Source organism: Schistocerca serialis, chromosome 7, assembly GCF_023864345.2.
Source record: "Schistocerca serialis cubense isolate TAMUIC-IGC-003099 chromosome 7, iqSchSeri2.2, whole genome shotgun sequence".
Lineage (NCBI taxonomy): Eukaryota > Metazoa > Arthropoda > Insecta > Orthoptera > Acrididae > Schistocerca > Schistocerca serialis.
Genome location: NC_064644.1, coordinates 453,476,668 through 453,496,565, shown reverse-complemented (window position 1 = coordinate 453,496,565; position 19,898 = coordinate 453,476,668). Strand labels below are relative to the sequence as shown.

The following is a 19,898-nucleotide window of genomic DNA, read 5'->3' as shown; positions in this document are numbered from 1 at the left end:
GTTGTTTGTCTCTACTCTATCTTTGTGTACACCATATGTAAAACGTATTTGGACGCCTTGACATTTTGTTTTTGAAGCTGTTTAGGAGATGAATCGCTGCCAGAAACGACTTGTTGTACAGATACTGTAATATTTATTTAACATACGAAGAACAAAAAATAATTAAAACCGCACACTATGTCAAATAAAGTAAAACTTTAAGCAGTCGTCTATTTTAAACATACAACATGTATTTGCACACTTAATTATTTTACCAGTTTCTGTAGTCCAATTCCGGTGCTAGCATCGGCACACCGGCAGACCGTATTTGAAAACTTAGGAAAAAGTGTTCTGGCGCAAACGCAATTTGACGTTGAAGGTTTTATGAGGATAAATTAATATGAAATCAACACGGAATGAAAGCTGAAAATTCGAAATTGTGAACTTTATTTAAAAAAGTAGCCACAAAGAACTTAAAAAACAAAGACACGTTGTGCCACACAAAGCATAATCGTACATAAATAGTTTATCTTGTTTCTTCGCCGTAAGAGGGCTACTCTTTGGAAGCGTTTATTGATTCTATCACTTTGATGTCTCCACTGGGATTCTCCCTAGGCGTCTCGAAGGGGTTTCACAAGAGTGCTTTTTATTTAATTTGATTTCTTTCAGTGCAAGATTCAAGACATTCCACATATTTCCAAGAAATGTAAATTATGATAGTGGGTTTTCTTTGGCTGTTTTACATTGTTGTACATCAACCACATTACAGTCTCTGTAGCAGTATGGATATCACTATTATCCTGTTGAAAAATAATTAACCTACATTTCTACGGCGCAGCACAATATAAGGTTCACGTACCACTGTTTGAGGTACATGCCTAATTTTTCGCGTTCACTCACATATGCCTTCGGTACCGGTACCTCAGTATATCATTTCACCCATTATTCCCTCACAGAAGTTTCTGACCGAGAACAGCTTATTATGCACCTCTCAACTAGCACTGAGTCATCTTTGTGGTTGGAATTGTTATACACGTTTGACCTACAGTTCCATATCTGGGAAGATTCAGTTTGTGTGTTTTTTTTTTGGGTGTTGCAATGCCTTCAGCTCTAGTGTCAAACTTGTCTAGTGCTCTGTAGTAAACAATTAATGATTTCACCCACTTTCGAATGAAAAAAATAAAACTGCAGAGACTTAGAAATATTTTACGTGTCTGCAGGGATGATCTTGCTTTTAATTTATAAAATTTGAGCAATTGCTACAACATGCTTGTATACAATAAAGTACTATTGGAACTTTAACCGCAACAGATTCGGTAGTGCCTTTCATCGCAAGCCTAGCCAGCACTTAGGTATCTAAAATGACCTTTCTTTTACTTTTCTTCCTTCAGTTTTTTGTCCTGTATCAGGCGAGGGGCTTGAAGGAGAGCCAGAGTCCGTCCTTGGAATTGTTGAGTATGAACTTCGGGTCCATCTCGATGGGGTCGGACGTGCGCGGAGTTCGCGAGACATCGAGGTTCAAAACAACAGCGGCGACACCCATTTTCACCTGAGACAGCGCGAATCTCTGACCTGAAAAATTTTAAACAAAGATACTGGTTGCAGCACACCGTCTCAAGTCTCTGTAATTTGAGTATACGTGTTACAGAAATACAGTAAAGTCTATCTGAATATTCTCGATGTTTATTCAAAATGGTTCAAATGGCTCTGAGCACTATGGGACTTAACTTCTGTGGTCATCAGTCCCCTAGAACTTAGAACTACTTAAACCTAACTAACCTAAGGACATCACACACATCCATGCCCGAGGCAGGATTCGAACCTGCGACCGTAGCAGTTCCGCGGTTCCGGACTGCGCGCCTAGAACCACTAGACCACCGCGGCAGGCGATGTTTATTCAGTGTTCAACTTTATGAACATATGCATATGGTTAACCGTAAATGAATTATGCTGTTGAAGCACTCTTTATGCATAACTAATGCATTATACACATTTTTGAACGTGTTTACTACACTAATCTCAGGTCTTCCTCTACAAGTTGAATCGCAACGCGACAGCTGTGGGTTGAGTTGCACGTGACACCACCGTACTTCTGAAAGCGCTGAATTCACAAGTTCAGCAGTCAACAGCTGTGGCACTGTTAGTTAGGTAAGCCAATCCAGAGTATCCACACCAACCAACAGACGCGCGGCACGCCGCTGTTGCTCAGTTTGCATCTGAGACGCCCAACGTGACTGCCTCCGTGAAGGATCGCGCGCTGATGTCAAAGCTCTTTTAAAAGAACGGTGACCGTGCGCCAGTAGCCCTGCCGAATTTCCGGACACTCAAGGGTATGAAAAAAAGCCATTGTTCCGATGTCTGTTAAGGGTCTGAAGAAAATGAGTGCATAATTCAAAAAGACAAGTTCTTTTGAAATGCAGTGTGGCAGAGGGAGCGTGCCCTCAGCATTGCAGGAGGGATCGAGCAGTGGTGTGCAAACATGCAGTGCACAGGGAATCGCCCCAACGTTGGACAAGCTGCGAGCACGGTGCATAAAATCCTGTGAAACATCCTGCGTTACTTTCAATACAAAATCAGGCATGTTCAGGAGTAGCTTCCTGTTGACCAGCCAGCAAAGCGGTCGCCCTGGAATTTCTTGCTCGCATGGAAGTGGACCATGAATGGCCATGGAACACTCTGTGGACAGACAAAGCCCATTTCCACCTTCAAGGACAAGTCAATACGCAGAATTCCATAATATGGGTAACGGAAAATCCGCACGCACAGCAACCTGTACCGCTTCATTCTGCAAACGGGACTTTCTGGTGCTGGTTCACAGCATCGTTTATCATAGGGCCGTAGCTTTTCGACAAAATGCCTCTTGCGGCTCCCGTTACCTGTACCGTCACTGTTAAACGCTGTGAGAGTCTTTTGCACGCCAATGTCATTCCAACCCTTCAGCACAGTGCATGTGTGGGTGGGATAATTTTTACGCAAGAAGGCGCTCCCCTGCATGTTACACAGCCAATGAAGCGGAAGCTGCAGAGGTATTTTAGACATGCTAGAATTATCAGCCGTCATTTCCCTACAGCCTGGGCCTCCAGATCACCTGATCTTCCGTGTGACTTCTGGTTCTGAGGTTATCTGAACGATGTTATGTTCAGTGTTCCAAATACGGACGTAGCTGAACTGCAGGCACGCGTCGCGCAACGCATTCTGAACGTCACCTCTGAGACACTCAGATATTTTGTGGAAATTGCTGTTTCTTAATTTCAGCTCATGGCAGCATATTGAACATGTCTTGCGCCAGTCTCACGACAGTTAGAAATCGATGTCTTTCTGATTTTTACGCTGTTTTTTTGCCTCAGGACAAATACCGATTTTTCCCATCCGAAGTGGTACGACCTTGTCTTGAGGAATCGGCTTACCTGACTAACAGAGCCACAACGGTTGACTGTCGAACTTGTGCCTTCGTGCACATTCAGCGACACGGGTGGTGTAATGTGCAACTCAAACTATAGCCGTCGTATTGCGATTCATCTGTTATTTGTAGCCGATTCCACTTTTACGTTAAAACGCTTACAGTACCATCTATTGGACACATTTTCGTCAGTTCTTTTGTTATTGTTCCACGATGGTTCCCCCTTGCGTCAATAACATGCTGTTAAAATTTAACTTAATTTTGAGAAGTTGGTTGGTTGGTTTGGTTGGGGAAGGAGACGAGTCAGCGAGGTCATCGGTCTCATCGGATTAGGGAAGGATGGGGAAGGAAGTCGGCCGTGCCCTTTAAGAGGAACCATCCCAGCATTTGCCTGGAGTGATTTAGGGAAATCACGGAAAACCTAAATCAGGTTGGCCGGACGCGGGATTGAACCGTCGTCCTCCCGAATGCGAGTCCAGTGTGTAACCACTGCGCCACCTCGCTCGGTTCCTGAGAAGTGGTTCTCCTTCTGCAGCGTTTTTAAACTGGAACTTTAATTATGAACACACTATACATGTCATTACTTGAAATGGTTTTATACAGGGTGATTATAATTCAAGTTAAACTTTCAAACCGCTGTAGAAATAACACCACTGGCCAGAATAACGTCAAATTGCAACGGAATGTTATCTGAGAAGGAGGAAAATGTATGGCAGAAGAAAAATAAATAGTTACAAAATGTAGCAACAAATGGCGCTGTAAGCATCCTAATGTAATAGTGGTCTACTACAAATGACAAATGAATCGTACAACAATGCCTAAGATGTACGTTTGACGTTAAACAACCGGTACTACTCAGTGTCCATGGGTGTACAGGTGTGATACTGTTAGTTACGTAAGCCCATCCACCAGCGCAAGATCATGTCACATCGGACAGGAAAAATCGGTTTTTAATTGTCCTGAGGCCAAAAACCGAATAAAAAGCATCAATCAAAATGAAATACGATTATTAATTTCCGTGTGACTGGCGCAAGACATGTTCAATCTGCTGTCCACCGTTTTCTGCAATACTGAAAATAGAGAAAAAGCATATTCCACATTGTTCGAAGTGTTTACGGGGTCACGTTCAGAATGTGTTGCGCAACGCATGCTATCAATGCAGCTAAGTTTGCAGTCGGAACGCCTAACATAACGTCTTTCAGATAGCTCCACAGCCAGAAGTCACTCGGATTGAGATCAGGTGATCGTGACGGCCAGGCTGTAGGGAAATGGCGGTTCATAATTCTAACATTTCCCAAATGGCGCTTCAGCAGATGCTTCACTGCATTTGCAATGTGCGGAGGTGCGCCATCTTGCATAAAAATGATCCCATCCACACAGCCACGCTGTTAAAGAGCTGGAATGACATGGTTGCGCAAAAGACACTCATAGCGCTTACCAGTAACCGTACAGATAACAGGACCGGAAACACCTGTCTCTTCGAAAAAATATGACCCTACGATAAATGATGCCGTAAAGATGAAGTGGTACTGGTTGACTTGCGTGTGGATTTTGCATTGCCCATATTCGACAATTCTGTTTATAGACATATCCTTTCACGTGGAAGTGGGCTTCGTCTGTCCACAAAATCTTCCACGGCCAATCATTGTCCACTTCCACGCGAGCAAGAAATTCTAAAACAAAGGTCTCTCTTGCTGACAGGTCAACAGGAAGCAACTCGTGCACATGGGTAACTTTGAATGGACAGAAAAGATGGATGTTTCGTAGGATTTTACGCACCGTGCTCACGGGAATGTCCAACGTTCGGGCAGTTCTACGTGCACTACACGTTTGCACACCACCTCTCGTCTCCTCCTACACTGCTGTGGCCATTGCTTCCACTGACGTCGAATCAATTCGTTTTCTCCCTCTACCAGGTTGCACACCAAAAGAACATGTCTTTTCGAATTTCCGAATCATTTTGTCCAGACCCACGGCAGTCACCGGACCAACGCCTTTTTTTCAAACCCTTCAGTGTCCGGAACTTTTGCAGAGCGACGTGTGCACAGTCATCATTCTTGTAATACAGGTTTACAAGCAGAGCGCGATCCTGCATTGAGACAGTAGTGGCGGACGTCGCAGACGCGAATGGAGGAAAAAGCCGTGTACCCGGCGTGTTTATACCAACTTCAATGGGTCGTGCACATGACAGGGGTTTTCACTTACGTTTTCTGACATATACAGCGCCATCTATTGGTCAATTTTCACACTATTTTTTTTTCTTCTGCCGTACATTTTCGCCCTTCTCCCATAACATTCCGTTGCAATTTGACGTCGTTCTGAACAGTGGTGTTATTTGTACGCCGTTTTGAAAGTTGTATATTCCTCGTCCCGCGTTCCTGCGCAAATTTTTGCTCAGATATGGTGTGCGGTATTGCCTGAAAGAGGAGCAGTATTTCGAAATCCTCACTCACATTAATATAGCGGCTACTGTTCATAAACACTGCAGCTGTCATACAGGATGACTTACAAGGAACTTCTCCTCTAGCAGAGTAAAACATTGTGCCAATGTGCATTACTTGCGTTGCTGTTATTACTCACCTATATCTGCATCCGATTTAGTGTTAACGCATTTAGTGCAAAACAAATACTTCTCGAGCATCTCGTTAATTGATGCCTTATCTACTCCATTACCTTTTCGACTGCTTGAATCTTCGCAGGAAATAAATGTATTCGTTGGCACTTTCATGGAATTGTGGCATGCTAATTTATGTCTCTTTTAGGTAGGTCTAATATCTATCGAGTTCTGATGCGTATCTCTTTCTGCTGAGTCGCACTGCTCCCTTCAACATTATCTTATTTGGGTTGGTGAACAGTGGGCTACTTCACACAGTGCTGCGCACCAAAGTTTCACATGAGATAGATTAAAGTTTAATATATGTGTATGAAAACATCGTATGGAAAGGACGGTTTGACAGGACTTCCATTCAGGATTACCAGCGTTATTTCCAGTGTAACATCAAAACAACAAAAGACGATGAAAACATTTCCGGCGAATGGTGTTCTAGGAAAAATAAACTGCTGATATCTTCAAAATTAGATGTGATAGAGGGAAGTGATTTTGAGAATTGAAATCTGCAAACATTATTTGTTGTCTTTGTTTGTTTATCTGTCCAGGCGTGATTAGGACCATCAGCAGCACTTGCACACCGAGCCAAGCAATCTCCATGATTTGCACTACATTAAGTAGGGGAAGCGTTTTATAACAAGTCTTACAGTAATATAGAATTCAACATTTGGAAATAACAGTAGTATAGAATTCAAAATTTGGAAATAACAATGACATAACATGTGGAAAAAGTAACGGCAGTGGTAGCAGAAAATAGATGCAGATAGTATTTGTCACAGTTATTTCTAAAATTTGGATTCTACACTATACGTAAGGCCTCTTATTATATACATGCCATAATGGATGTAATGTAAATTATGTGACATACCTTATAGCTCTAGTGTCGTGAGGACAAATAAATAAAATGAACAGCTAAATATTTCACGCTAATTTCAATAATAAAAACAGTTTGCTTCATCACACCCAGTTTTGAAGATGTCATCTATTAGACTATCTGATTAGAAGAATATAGAGACATGTTAGTTGACATTAATATGGGGGTGTGTCCACCCCTCGCCTTTTGACTGCTTGAACTCTGTTGGGGGTGTCCTCTTGCTTAGCTGGGTGGTAACGTGCTTGCCTCCCATGCAAGCGGGAGCGCGTACGATTCCCGGCCGAGTTGGAGATTTTCTCCGCTCTTGGACTGGGTGTTGTATTGTCCTCATCATCATACCATCCTGATCACCGGCGCGCAAGTCGCCCAATGTGGCATTGAATGCAATAAGACGCACTTGGCGGCCGAACTTCCCCGAATGGGGTCTCCGGCCCAACGATGCCATAGGCTCATTTCCATTTCTTCTGTTGGGGGTACTTTCGATGAGGTGTCAGAATGTCTGTGGAAGAATGGAAGTCCATTCTTCGTCAGGGCCTGAAACCAGAAACGATAGCGATATTGGACGCTGGTGTCTTTAGCGAAGTCGACCTTCTCTTCCCAAAGACGATCCATTGGATTCAGATCGGGACTCCTGGTAGAACAGTTCATTTCAAGAATGTTTCAGTCCAGAAACCATTGCCTCACAAATGGTGCTTTATGTCAGGATGCACTGGCGTGTTGATAGAAACAGTCATCTCTGAATTGTTCCTCCACTGTATGTTGTACAAAATACTGTGAAATGTGTTCCTATCCTTCCGGATATAGCGGCTTCTTAAGCGCAATAAGGGCTCCACACGGTAACTAAAGATCTTAATACCTCCTCCTGCGTATTCATTGTTGGATCTTCACGCGATGGCGGGTAACATTCTCCCGCCATTCGCCAAACTTCAACCACTGCCTCGGATTGCCACATGCTATAGCGTGATCAACACTCCAGTCTTCCACTGTCTAATGGCATCGCCACCTAAATCATCGCTTCGCAAATGTTCAAAGGTGTGTGAAATCTTACGGGACTTAACTGCTAAGGTCATCAGTCCCTAAGTTTACACACTGCTTAACCTAAATTATCCTAAGGACAAACACACACACCCATGCCCGAGGGAGGACTCGAACCTCCGCCGCGATCAGCCGCACAGTCCATGACTGCAGCGCCTTAGACCACACGGCTAATCCCGCGCGGCGTCGCTTAGCGTTGATCACAGTTACGTATAGCTTACGAACAGCTGTTGCACTACTGTATTTCACCTCTTTCTGCTTGTGCACAGTCACTGTGCTAGCTGGAACGCTAGCAGCGCTTTTGATCTCACGAGTGATTCCTTCCGCTGAATTCAAGCTACACTAATGGCCATTAAAGTTACTACACCAAGAAGAAATGCAGATGATAAACGGGTATTCATTGGACAAATATATTATACTAGAACTGACATGTTATTATATTTTCACGCAGTTTAGGTGCAAAGACACTGAGAAATCAGTACCCACAACAACCACCTCTTCCCTAATAACGGCCTTGATACACCTGGGCATTGATTCAAACTGAACTTGGATGGCGTGTACAGCTACAGCTGCCCATGCAACTTCAACACGATGCCACAGTTCATCAAGAGTAGTGACTGGCATATTGTGACGAACCAGTTGCTCGGCCACCATTGACCAGACGTTTTCAGTTGGTGAGAAATCTGGAGAATGTGCTGGCCAAGATAGCAGTCGAACATTTTCTGCATCAAGAAAGGCCCGTACAGGACCTGCAACATGCGGTCGTGCATTATCCTGCTGAAATGTAGGGTTTCGCAGGGATCGAATGAAGGGTAGAGCCACGGGTCCTAACACATCTGAAATGTAACGTCCGCTGTTCAAAGTGCCGTCAATGCGAACAAGAGGTGACCGAGACGTGTAACCAATGGCACTCCATACCATCACGCCGGGTGATACACCAGTATGGCGATGACGAATACACGCTTCCCATGTGCGTTCACCGCGATGTCGCCAAACATGGATGCGACGATCGTGATACTGTACACAGAACCTGGATTCATCCGAAAAAATGTTTTGCCATTCGTGCCCCCAGGTTCATCGTTGAGTACACCATCACAGGCGCTCCTGTCTGTGATGCAGCGTTAAGGGTAACCGCAGCCACGGTCTCCGAGCTGATAGTCCGTGCTACTCCAAACGTCGTTGAACTGTTAGTGCAGATGGTTGTTGTCTTACAAACGTCCCCATCTGTTGACTCAGGGATCGAGACGTGGCTGGGCGATCCTTTACAACTGTGCGGATAAGATGCCTGTCATCTCGACTGCTAGTGATACGAGGCCGTTGGGATCCAGCACGGCGTTCCGTATTACCCTGCCGAACCCACCGATTGCATATTCTGCTAGCAGTTATTGGATCTCGACCAACGCGAGCAGCAACGTCACGGTGCGATAGGCTACAATCCGATCTTTATCAAAGTCAGAAACGTGATGGTACGCATTTCTCCTCCTTACACGAGGCATCGCAACAACGTTTTACCAGGCAACGCGGGTCAACTGCTGTTCGTGTATGAGAATTCGGTTGGAAACTTTCCTCATGTCAGCACGTTCTAGGTGTCGCCACCGGCGCCAACCTTGTGTGAATGCTCTGAAAAGCTAATCATTTGCAAATCACAGCATCTTCTTCCTGTCGGTTAAATTTCGCGTCTGTAGCACGTCATCTTCGTGGTGTAACAATTTTAATGAGCAGTAGTGTATTTTTTATGAACACCCTCTGCAGTGCTCGGCGGTTTCGGTGCGCGAGTAGATGTGTCCAGCAGGTGAAGTCTGGCTGGTCTTGGTTTGTCTGTGGTGGCTCCTTCGTGTATGCACAGCACCAACAGTCAATTTGTGCAGCTTTAGAAGGTTTGAAATGTTTATCAGGAGACAGCCAATGACTAGTCTACATTCGCTGTCGTTGAGGTCTCCTGACCGACTCATTCTGATGTTACTACCCTACTGACAACATAATACTCCCCGCCTCACGCCTCAACTTCTATTGCCGGGTACATCTCTCGTGACATCTAGTAGTCAACTCCAAACTACTTAGGGGTGTCCATATACTTTTGAACAGATAGTGTAAGTTTCTCATGGATTACCGTTTCATGGAAAAAATATTTTCGTCGTATCTGGTTGTTTCTCATGTAACCCTGTAAATTGCATTGCATTAAAAAAATAGAAACCATCTCAGATGCTTACGTATTGTTTAGCAGCGTGCTCACCTATGCAGGACCGCGGCCCAAGACCGAACGGCATGTAAGCCTTGAGCGCGGTGCGGTCCTTGTTGTCCGGACTGAAGCGCTCGGGGTCGAAGCGCTCCGGGTGTGGGAAGTAGCGCGGGTCCAGGTGGAGGCCGAGGGTGGAGACGACCAGCAGGGAGCCGGTCTGCAGCGTGAAGGGGCGGCCGGAGGCGGTCGTCAGCGGGTAGGCGGCCGTGCACGTCTTCTCCAGCGTACCGCCCGGAGGGTGCACCCGCAGCGTCTCTGGACACGCGCGACAAGTGGGCCACGTCAAAGAGTTAGCGGTGAATACGAGGAGGTGGGCAAGCAAAGATGAACATTTCCGCTGAGTGTAGTTTCCAACGATCAACATAAAACTCATTTCAGGCAACATCTGAATGAAAGTAACATATTGCAGCCCGCCCGGTTAGCCGTTCGGTCTAACGCACGGCTTTCCGGATTGGGGAGGAGTGCCTGGTCCCCGGCACGAATCCGCCCGGCGGACTTGTGTCGAGGTCCGATGAACCAGCCAGTCTGTACATGGTTTTTAGGCGGTTTTCCACCTACCTCGGCGAATGCGGGCTGGTTGGCCTATTCTGCCTCAGCTACACTATGTCGGCGATTCCTGCGCAAACAAGTTCTCCACGTACGCGTACTCCACCATTACTCTACCACGCAAACATAGGGGCTTCACTCGGCTGGTGTGAGGCATTCCCTGAGGGGAGTGGCTGGGGGGGGGGGGGGGGGTCGGTCCACCGGAGGCCGAACCGCACAATAACCCTGAAAGTGTGGTTCGGCGTGAGGCGGCGGAGGGGTGAAGTGGACTGCGGTAATCGTCGTGGGGTTGCGGTCCACTGCGGCTGCTGCGGGGACGGAGCCTCTCTGTCGTTTCTAGGCCACCGGTTAACATACAATACAATACAACATACTGTAATGGAAATGCCTTTACTTCTGTGCCAAAAGGCAGTTACATCTGCAAATCAAATCTGCAATGAAAATATTCGTAAGTCGAACGCGGAAAATATGTGCATAATAGTAGAAAATGAACAGTGTAAACTTACCACATAATCCAAGGAAAGCAAAGGCTTGCAAAACGTTGCAACGTTTTACACGTATTTTCAGCATTCGATTTACGAAATTCATAACCTAACATTGAACTTTTTCATGGCAGGAACATGCATTTCACCTCATTCAGGAGAAGAAATAAAACATGTATTAAAACAAAGAACACCTGACGATGGACCCACAGGGTCCGAAATGCATAGTGTAGTTAATAAAATACGAAAAGTTGTGACTGAAGGCGTTGTTTAATTCCTACCTCCAACGATGTTATCTATTATGCGAACGGTTCTTTGAGGTAGCTGTTACACTTAAACATGTTAACCAGAAGCTTCTTCTAACCAGTCACAAGCAATTTTCTCTAGCTGTGTGTTGAACAACATTGGTATATTGTCAGTGATGGATGTATACTAGCTTAGGTCCTATTGATTTTGCCAGTCTTCTCCGAAAATTGTTCGCAGTAACATGACAACTGAGATTGGATAACTGAGAAGCACTTCAGCTCGTGGTTAAGAAAAGAGTTTCGTAATGGTCCATCAGCGTTTCTAACGAGACATCCACTTCTGCACATCTTGCTGTGATATCCAGAGTGCAGTTGTCTCCATCACTTGTATATGAAAATTCGTTTAATTTCAGTTATGTGATCTCATTTTCGTACACTTTTAGTAAGTGTTTCACGTCTATCACTCTCCAGTCTTCATCCGGATTTCTTACGTCATCCACTGACTTGTAGACCTTATTATATTCTTTTGTTACAATTGTTGCCTTTTAGTAGGGGTATCTCTGCTATACCGAAAATACGGTCAGCAAGGAAGTAACAGTGTCTTTGTAATAATAATTATTAATGTTAGTGCTAGGCAATATTATTACGCGGGAGCACAGGAGAACGAACTGTTACTAATAGCTGCTTTGCGCTGGGACGTCTGGCCGTGACTGGAATGGAAATCACGTGGCTCGAAACAGCATCTCCTACTGGCCGTAATGGACTGGTTCTCCTTTGCACGAAATGTATATGTGGAGAAGTTCGTGTTTGCGTGAACCATAAATTTTCACAGGGTTGTATCATGACACATATTCGAGTTCATTCACGTTGCGTGATGTATTCATATTCTGCTTATTCTCTATGGACCATTCCATTCCGTATCTCACTTTTTTTTTAGAATATGAACATGTTCACCTTTGCATGTCACCTCTTCAATAGGTGCTGTTTAACTCACTGGGAGAAATATTAGTCATCCTATCAACGTAAGACGCTGGTCGTCTTGGAGCACAGCATATGATGTGTATCAGACAGTCGTGTGACCCTTGACGACGACTTAATTCACGGCAGTGAAGTTGTGTGTATGTGCCAGTCGGATGAATGGAATCAGCCTAGTAGGATGTGTTGACGTGGATGGATGTGTGACAAAATGGCGAAAAAGGAGATATCGTGTTTCCATGAGCACAAAACGAATGAAGTTCCAGTTAGTTGGTATGTCAGCGCGGACTGTCTTGTGTGTCTACAAGGAACTGTGTACCACTCGCAGCCATGTAAGACGGTGTAATGGGCGATGTAAAAAGATGCTAACCAACAGGGACCGTAGGCGATTGTCCCGCCTTGTGAATGACCATCGGTTTCAAACCTGACAGGAATTGCTGTTGTCAGTATATGCAGGTCCATCCCAATCAGTTTAGCACGGAAAAATGTGAAGGGAGCAGTAAGCAATGGATTTTGGATTCGGGTATGTCGCAGAAGGCCATTACTCATAGGAGCGCTTAATGCCATATTTGTTCAGTGGGCCAAACACAGAAACTGGACCACCGGTGACTAGAGTCACAAATAGGTATGGCGTTTGTTGCTGAAATAAATGATTTTCAGTTGTATTGTGTTTTTTCAACGCCCGTGTAACAGGACTGTTACAACCGCAAAAAATAACTAGTTTAAGAAATAACTGATTTTTCGTTTTTTATTCCCATTATTTCCTGTAGATACCGAACAAAGATTAAAAAATTTTGACTCTCTCAGTTTCAAGATACATAGAATCAAAATATAAAATAGGGAAATTAAAGGAAACATAATCCGTCCACCGTTTTTTGCTTACCTTGGTGGACAACTACAAAAATCACCATTATTCTCTTACTGATTCCAATTTTTTTACTCTGCTCAAAAACCGTCTTGTAATCGGAGATCATGCCATTATTTAAATACTACGAACAGTCAGTGCTAAAGGGTGAAAACTGAGGTTGAAGGACTCTATTTTTCGTGTTAATTTGTCCGTTTTCAAGGGCTACAAGCAGGTAAGGGCACGTTATATAGACACAGGCAGGGGATAAGCTGCTTTTTATGTTTCTTGTTTTCTCCTTATATTATGTCCGAAATTTGTTGTGGCTTCTTCCGTTTTTAATCTCTTAAAGCATAGGAAACATGGTACTTCACTGATACCGCACGTTGTAAAATATTTCCGGACTAGGGGTGGAGCCATTCTGCAATATAAGAGGCGTTCGATAACTAACATATAGAAGAGAGGGGGCTAGTCTTTGGACATTGCACGTACACGTGTGTCTTTTAATAGGCCACACCACGTGGTAACGCTGTACCAATTTATATGCCAAGTGTTTCAAATGGTTCAAATGGCTCTGAGCACTATGGGACTCAACTGCTGAGGTCATTAGTCCCCTAGAACTTAGAACTACTTAAACCTAACTAACCTAAGGACGTCACAAACATCCATGCCGAGGCAGGATTCGAACCTGCGACCGTAGCGGTCTTGCGGTTCCAGACAGCAGCGCCTTTAACCGCACGGCCACTTCGGCCGGCTGCCAAGTGTTTGTTGCTCGTTACTGTTGACATTTCTATTAAAATAGCACTTATCGCTTTTCCCATCTTCTATAATAACGCAATATTTCAAATCAACGCAAATTTTACGAATAAAAATTATTCGTTCTTTAAAAAAGTTTTACTTAAAAGCAAAAAAAAATTAGCACTGCAGCTATGGCTAATTGATTTTCGTTTTTTTTCACCTGGTTATTGGTAAAAAAATAAAAGCAGGTATTGTAATCCAGACCAAAGAAATACCGGAAAATATCGGTTATTCAGAAATGAAATTCCGGTATCGGTTTTAATCGGTCCGTTTTTCCCATTCCAAGCCACAGAAGGCGCAATGAAGCGTCTAATCTGCAGTGTGTCTACAGTTCAGGCCAGATGTGGTTCTGCGAGACTTTGAAAGTGTTTTCTATAACATGACTGAAGTTTACTCATTCAGGTCACGCTTATAAGTAACTAGCGACACGTCTCGTCCCCAGACGAACATCTCTAACGAGGAAAACACGGCAAGTGCCACAACCCGATTTCTCAGAAACTTCTCTCAGTGGAGGAGGGGTCAAATTAAGCGACCACGTGTCTCGTCTTATCCGTAGATACTCGACCGTTTCTGAGAAATCGACGGTAAACGTATTCGAAGTAATTCAGATGTCTTTTAGAACGCATTACTCTTAGCCGTAATGGAGACACAGTGGCTATATTTTTTTCTTCATTTATTTACCCAGTCTGTGGAAGATTACTACACAAATGTGTCTTATGAAGTAAAGGGATGCAGGGGCGTTATATTAAATGTTAAATTACAACTGGGTTTTGAAATAAGCGTCATATATGCACTATACAATACATGTATGTATGGTACTTTAAGGAGTTACAATCTTTTTAAATTCTCATCTTATTATCTGTCATTCTTTATATCAATATTTATATTACTTCTTATATTTCATTCTTACGTTTATTCTTCAGGAAGATTTGGTGCATTCCTTTGTATGATACCGTCCGTAGAAACATTCTAAAGAGAGATCTTCCGAACACCACGAGCATCGCACGAAGGCAGGTTTGCCACACCAACATTTCTTCGTATGAATCTCACTCGGGAAAGAAACTTTGTTAACATTGCTTAAAATTTCACCCGATGAAAATAATTTTGCGGCAAACCATACACAATGGACCACTTTACCGAAACTGGTACTTGTTTTTGAGTATGAATCAAGATGCGCTACAAGAATTTCAACGAGAATAATTTTAAATAATTTTCTCGCACATTTAGTGTTGTTTCTTTACCGAAAACTGGCACTTGTAATTGAATAGATATGCTACAGCCACTTGCTGACCTCCAGAATACAGCGCCAGCACAGCATTTTTACTTACTGAGGTACAGAAACCAAACATCTGCTCTTATCAGCTTAATATCTGGTAAGTCCTGCTTCGCATATCGTTCAGCAAATCGGCCTCTTGTTAATGGTAGCTCGTGCCAGCTTGGCACTGAAGTCGAGCGGCCAGTATTTATGAATGATTCCGAGTGCTGCCAGTCACCTTTATATGGCAACTGCATCGTTTTCACAGCAGCGGGGAATTTAATTCATCATAATTCAATAATCTACTCGATATATTGATATGGAAATGAGCGTACTGCATTGTGGGTCGGGAGTCCCCCATTCGGGGAAGTTCGGCCGCTGAGGGCAAGTGCTTATTGCATTCGACGCCACATTGGGCGACTTGCGCGCCGGAGATGGGGATGAAATGATGATGAGGACAACACAACACCCAGTCCCTGAACGGAGAAAATCTCCCGACCCAGCTGGGAATCGAACCCGGCCCCTTGGCGTGGTAGGCGGTAGCGCTACCGCTACGCTAGGGAGGCGGACAATATATTTATAAATTATGTGTACAAAGATTCCTCATGGATTAGTCTCTCTACTAGTCAAAATCGTATCAAAATCCCCACAGTAATTCTTGCGATTAGCCCAAACATACAGACAGAAAGCACTGTGGGGGACTTCAGCCAGTTCAAAAGCTGTTCAAAATAAAGTACTAAATACTTTGACGGGTGGTCGTATGAACCAAAACAAGAAAAATAGGTCCAGTAAACATGGGCTCTAAAATTCATATCATAAAAACTATGAACACTAGTTCATTTTCGCTACTGTGAAACACATCTCTTCTATCACAACTTTTTCTGTATTGCGAACGACCTACAGAATACAGCAAACAAATGAGAACACATTACTCTGTTACTGAGCGTCTAATGCAATCTTCTTTCTATTGCATACGAACAGAAATTGTGAGATATCGCTAAAGGATGCCCGACGTCTTATAGAATCATGCACAATCTCTAAAATTTAAAGGTGGTCACGAATGCTGACAACCTACTCCTATATGTTTTGTATATATTGATGGGGCTTGCATATATAAAAGATTTCAAGTTTCCCCACAGTCACGTATCCAAGGTATTAAGGTCGGGAGAAAGAGCTGGTCAATGTACTGGATCACCCTGATCATTCCATTGCCCATTAAATGTCTATGTGAATTTTTCTCGGACATTTTGGAGAAAATGTGCTGGTGCTCCATCACGCATGAACCACGTCCTCAGATGTTGTTCAAATGGTATCTCCTCTAGCAGCGCAGTCGAGTCGTTTGGTAGGAACTGACGATACTTTGCACCAATCAACCCGATACGCAGTATTTTAGATGCTACAAGTATATCACCAATAATTCCTGCCCAAAACATTAACTGAAAATCGGCGCTGATACCTTGGTTTTTCAAGTGCATCTGGATTTGCATCAACCCACACTGTTGGTTATGAAAACTGACAATCCCATCTCGCGTAGTATGAATCTGGTCTGCAAACAGTATCGTTGTCGTAAAAAGTGGATCTTTACAACATCTCTGCTAAGGCCATTGGCAGTACTACATTCAGGAAGGCTGATATCGTGGCCGAAGGGCTTGGACACGCTGTACATCATATGGATATACCAACTGTTCCTGCAGGATTGCTCAGGCTAGAAGATGACGAACTCCGAAAGATTCGACGTATACTAGTTCTAGGATCTTCTTTCGCTCTCTCCACAACAGGAGTATGAATGGTGCGACGTCCTCCAAGATTCATCGTTGTCGGAATTACGGAGCAAGAGTCTGCTAGTCTCTGAAAAAGATGATCGAATACTTGTGTATATGATGCTCCGAGTTTTTTTGCAGCATACAGGACATGGTGTCGAAGGCTGCTTCCATTTGTCGTACCATAACAGAAGACCATATCTGCTACTTTCCGTGTGCAATAATAGGGCCCCATAATCCTGGTAAGTGCAGACATGAAAACTAAAATGCAAAAGCTTTTCACAAATTTATCACAACACAAAGTGGTTCCATTACAGCTAACGTCTTCGCTGCATTTACACAGAACTGTGTATACAATTTACAGTGAGAACACTGACAGATCATTAATACATGTTGTATCAATGGACAATAACAGAGGAATGTTTCCTCATTTGTGTACTGCATTCTGTAGGTCGTTCGTAACAAAGAGCTCGCAGTCAAACAGATGTCTTTCACAGTAGCGAAGATGATCAAGTGCACACAGTTGTTAAGGTATACATCTTAGAGCTCATTGAACATTTTTTTCTTGTTTTGGTCCGTACTATTGTTCCTGAATATCTGGAATACATCTTTTTAATACTCTGTGCATGAATAGAAGATATATGGAAAACATAACCATTGGCTTCTGCTGTAGCTTTCCCTGATTCACTTCGATATAGTGAGGTGACAAAAATCATGGGTTAGCTGTATGCATATACATAGATGGTGGTATTATCGTGTACACGAGGTATAAAAGGGCAATGTATTGGCGGAGCTATCATTTGTACTCAGATGATTCATGTGAAAAGGTTTCCGACATGATTATGGCCGCACTACGATGGCGGGAATTAATAGACTTTGAACGCGGAATAGTAATTGAAGATACACACTTAATACATTCCATTTCTGAAATCTTTAGGGAATTCAGTATTCCGAGGTCCGCAATGTCAGATTTTAGACGTTACCTCTCACAGGGACAACGCAATGGTCGATGGCCTTCACCTAACGTCCGAGAGCAGCAGTGTTTGTGTACAGTTGTCAGTGCTAACAGACAAGCAACACTGCCTTAAATGACTGCAAAAATCAATGTGAGAGCTGATTGTAGATTTCGAGTGTGGTGCAGACCCCTCCGAAGCCGTGGACCCAAGTTAAACACGGCACTGTGCAAGTTGGTGGTGGCTCCATAATGGTGTGGGCTGTGTTTATATTGGATGGACTGGGTCCTCTAGTCCACCTGAACCGACCATTGATTGCAAATGGTTATGTTCGGCTACTTGGAGATCATTTGCACCCATTTATGGACTTCAAGTTCCCAAATAACGACGTCATGTCACCGAGCCACAATTGTTCGCGATTGGTTTGAAGAACATTCTGGACAATTCGAGCGAATGATTTGACCGTCCAAATCACCCGACATGAATCTCATCGAACATTAATGGGAAATAATCAGTTGGTGCACAACATTCTCCATCGGCAACACTTTCGCAATCATGGACGGCTAAAGAGACAGAATGGCTCAATATTTCTGTAGGGGACTTCCAATGACTTGTTGAGTCCATGTCACGTTGAGCTGCTGCACTACGCTGGTCAAAAGAAGGTCCAAGACGATATTAGGAGGTATCCGATAATTTTTGTCCCCTCAGTGTATCCTAATCTAAAGATTTTACCTCACCTTTCTCCTTCAGTGTCATTATAATGTAAGTTATTCCTTAATTTCTTACCATGTGCACTATCGTCCTGTCGGTTATTGTTGTCAGTGTTTTCCACATGTTCCTGTTTTGGCCGATTATGGGGAGAAACTTCCTTTAATTTACAACATCCTTCTATGGGAGCACACCTCAAATCTTGGATTCTGTTCTTTTTCGGTTTTCTGACAGTCCATTATTTCCATGAATTCTTATCCTAGTGCAAATCGTTTTTCAGTCTTGTGTTCTCTGAGTGGACATTGCACTTTCTTCGTAATGAGCCAATATTGTCAACAACAAAACCCATGATGGAGGATGTGTACAGAGTGACAATTCACATATATACAATGTCCTACACGAAGGTCGTGAATTACTGCACCAGACCTGCCTGGACTCTGAAAGTGAGCAAAGTGAGAAAGCTATCATGTTTCATTTTCCGAGATAGTGGCGACTATTCCTATAGTGAAGATAGTAGCATTCAGTCTCTGCTCAAGCGTGATACTTCCAAGGAAGGATTTAACTCACCACCATTATTATTTATTTATTTACTTGCTATTTTGTTTTAGTCTGTTATCTATATAAAAGTACAGATCGAATGTTGCACATAAATTGGCATGAATATAGCACATAATACTTTTAACAACATTTAACAATATTTCAAAAGTGTTAGTAATAACTAACCATTATGCTGTTTAAGGGGCGTGGAGGAATCTACATAGAATATTTACGTGAATAATAATAATAACAACAATTAACTAAGTCTACATGCTACCATGTGGCTATCAGTCACAAATATATATGTTCATCTCGAATCCAGAAGGAACACGCTATTGGTCTGTTACAGTTTACTGCATTGGTAGATCACAAATATTGTAATTTATAAATCTGGGCTACACTACGAGAATGCTACACTATATAGCACAACACTAAACGAATAATGTCGTGTGACGAGGGCCTCCCGTCGGGCAGACCGTTCGCCTGGCGCAAGTCTTTCGATTTTACGCCACTTCGGCGACTTGCGCGTCGATGGGGATGAAATGAGAATGATTAGGACAACACAACACCCAGTCCCTGAGCGGAGAAAATCTCCGACCCAGCCGGGAATCGAACCCGGGCCCTGAGGATTGACAATCCGTCGCGTTGACCACTCAACTA

At 43.5% G+C, this 19,898-nt stretch overlaps 1 protein-coding gene across 1 annotated transcript in view; it reads right to left on the bottom strand.

The window, feature by feature from the left end:
- Positions 1 to 409: 409 nt before the first annotated feature.
- LOC126412305 (cytochrome P450 6j1-like) overlaps positions 410 to 19,898 on the bottom strand; it is a 108,193-nt gene continuing 88,704 nt past the window's right edge. Inside the window, exons 8-9 of the mRNA XM_050081826.1 lie at positions 10,130 to 10,390; positions 410 to 1,551 (exon numbers count right to left, since the gene is read on the bottom strand). Of these exons, the coding sequence (XP_049937783.1) occupies positions 1,385 to 1,551; positions 10,130 to 10,390 (428 nt within the window). The 3' untranslated portion in view covers positions 410 to 1,384. The remainder of the gene's footprint in view (positions 1,552 to 10,129; positions 10,391 to 19,898) is intronic.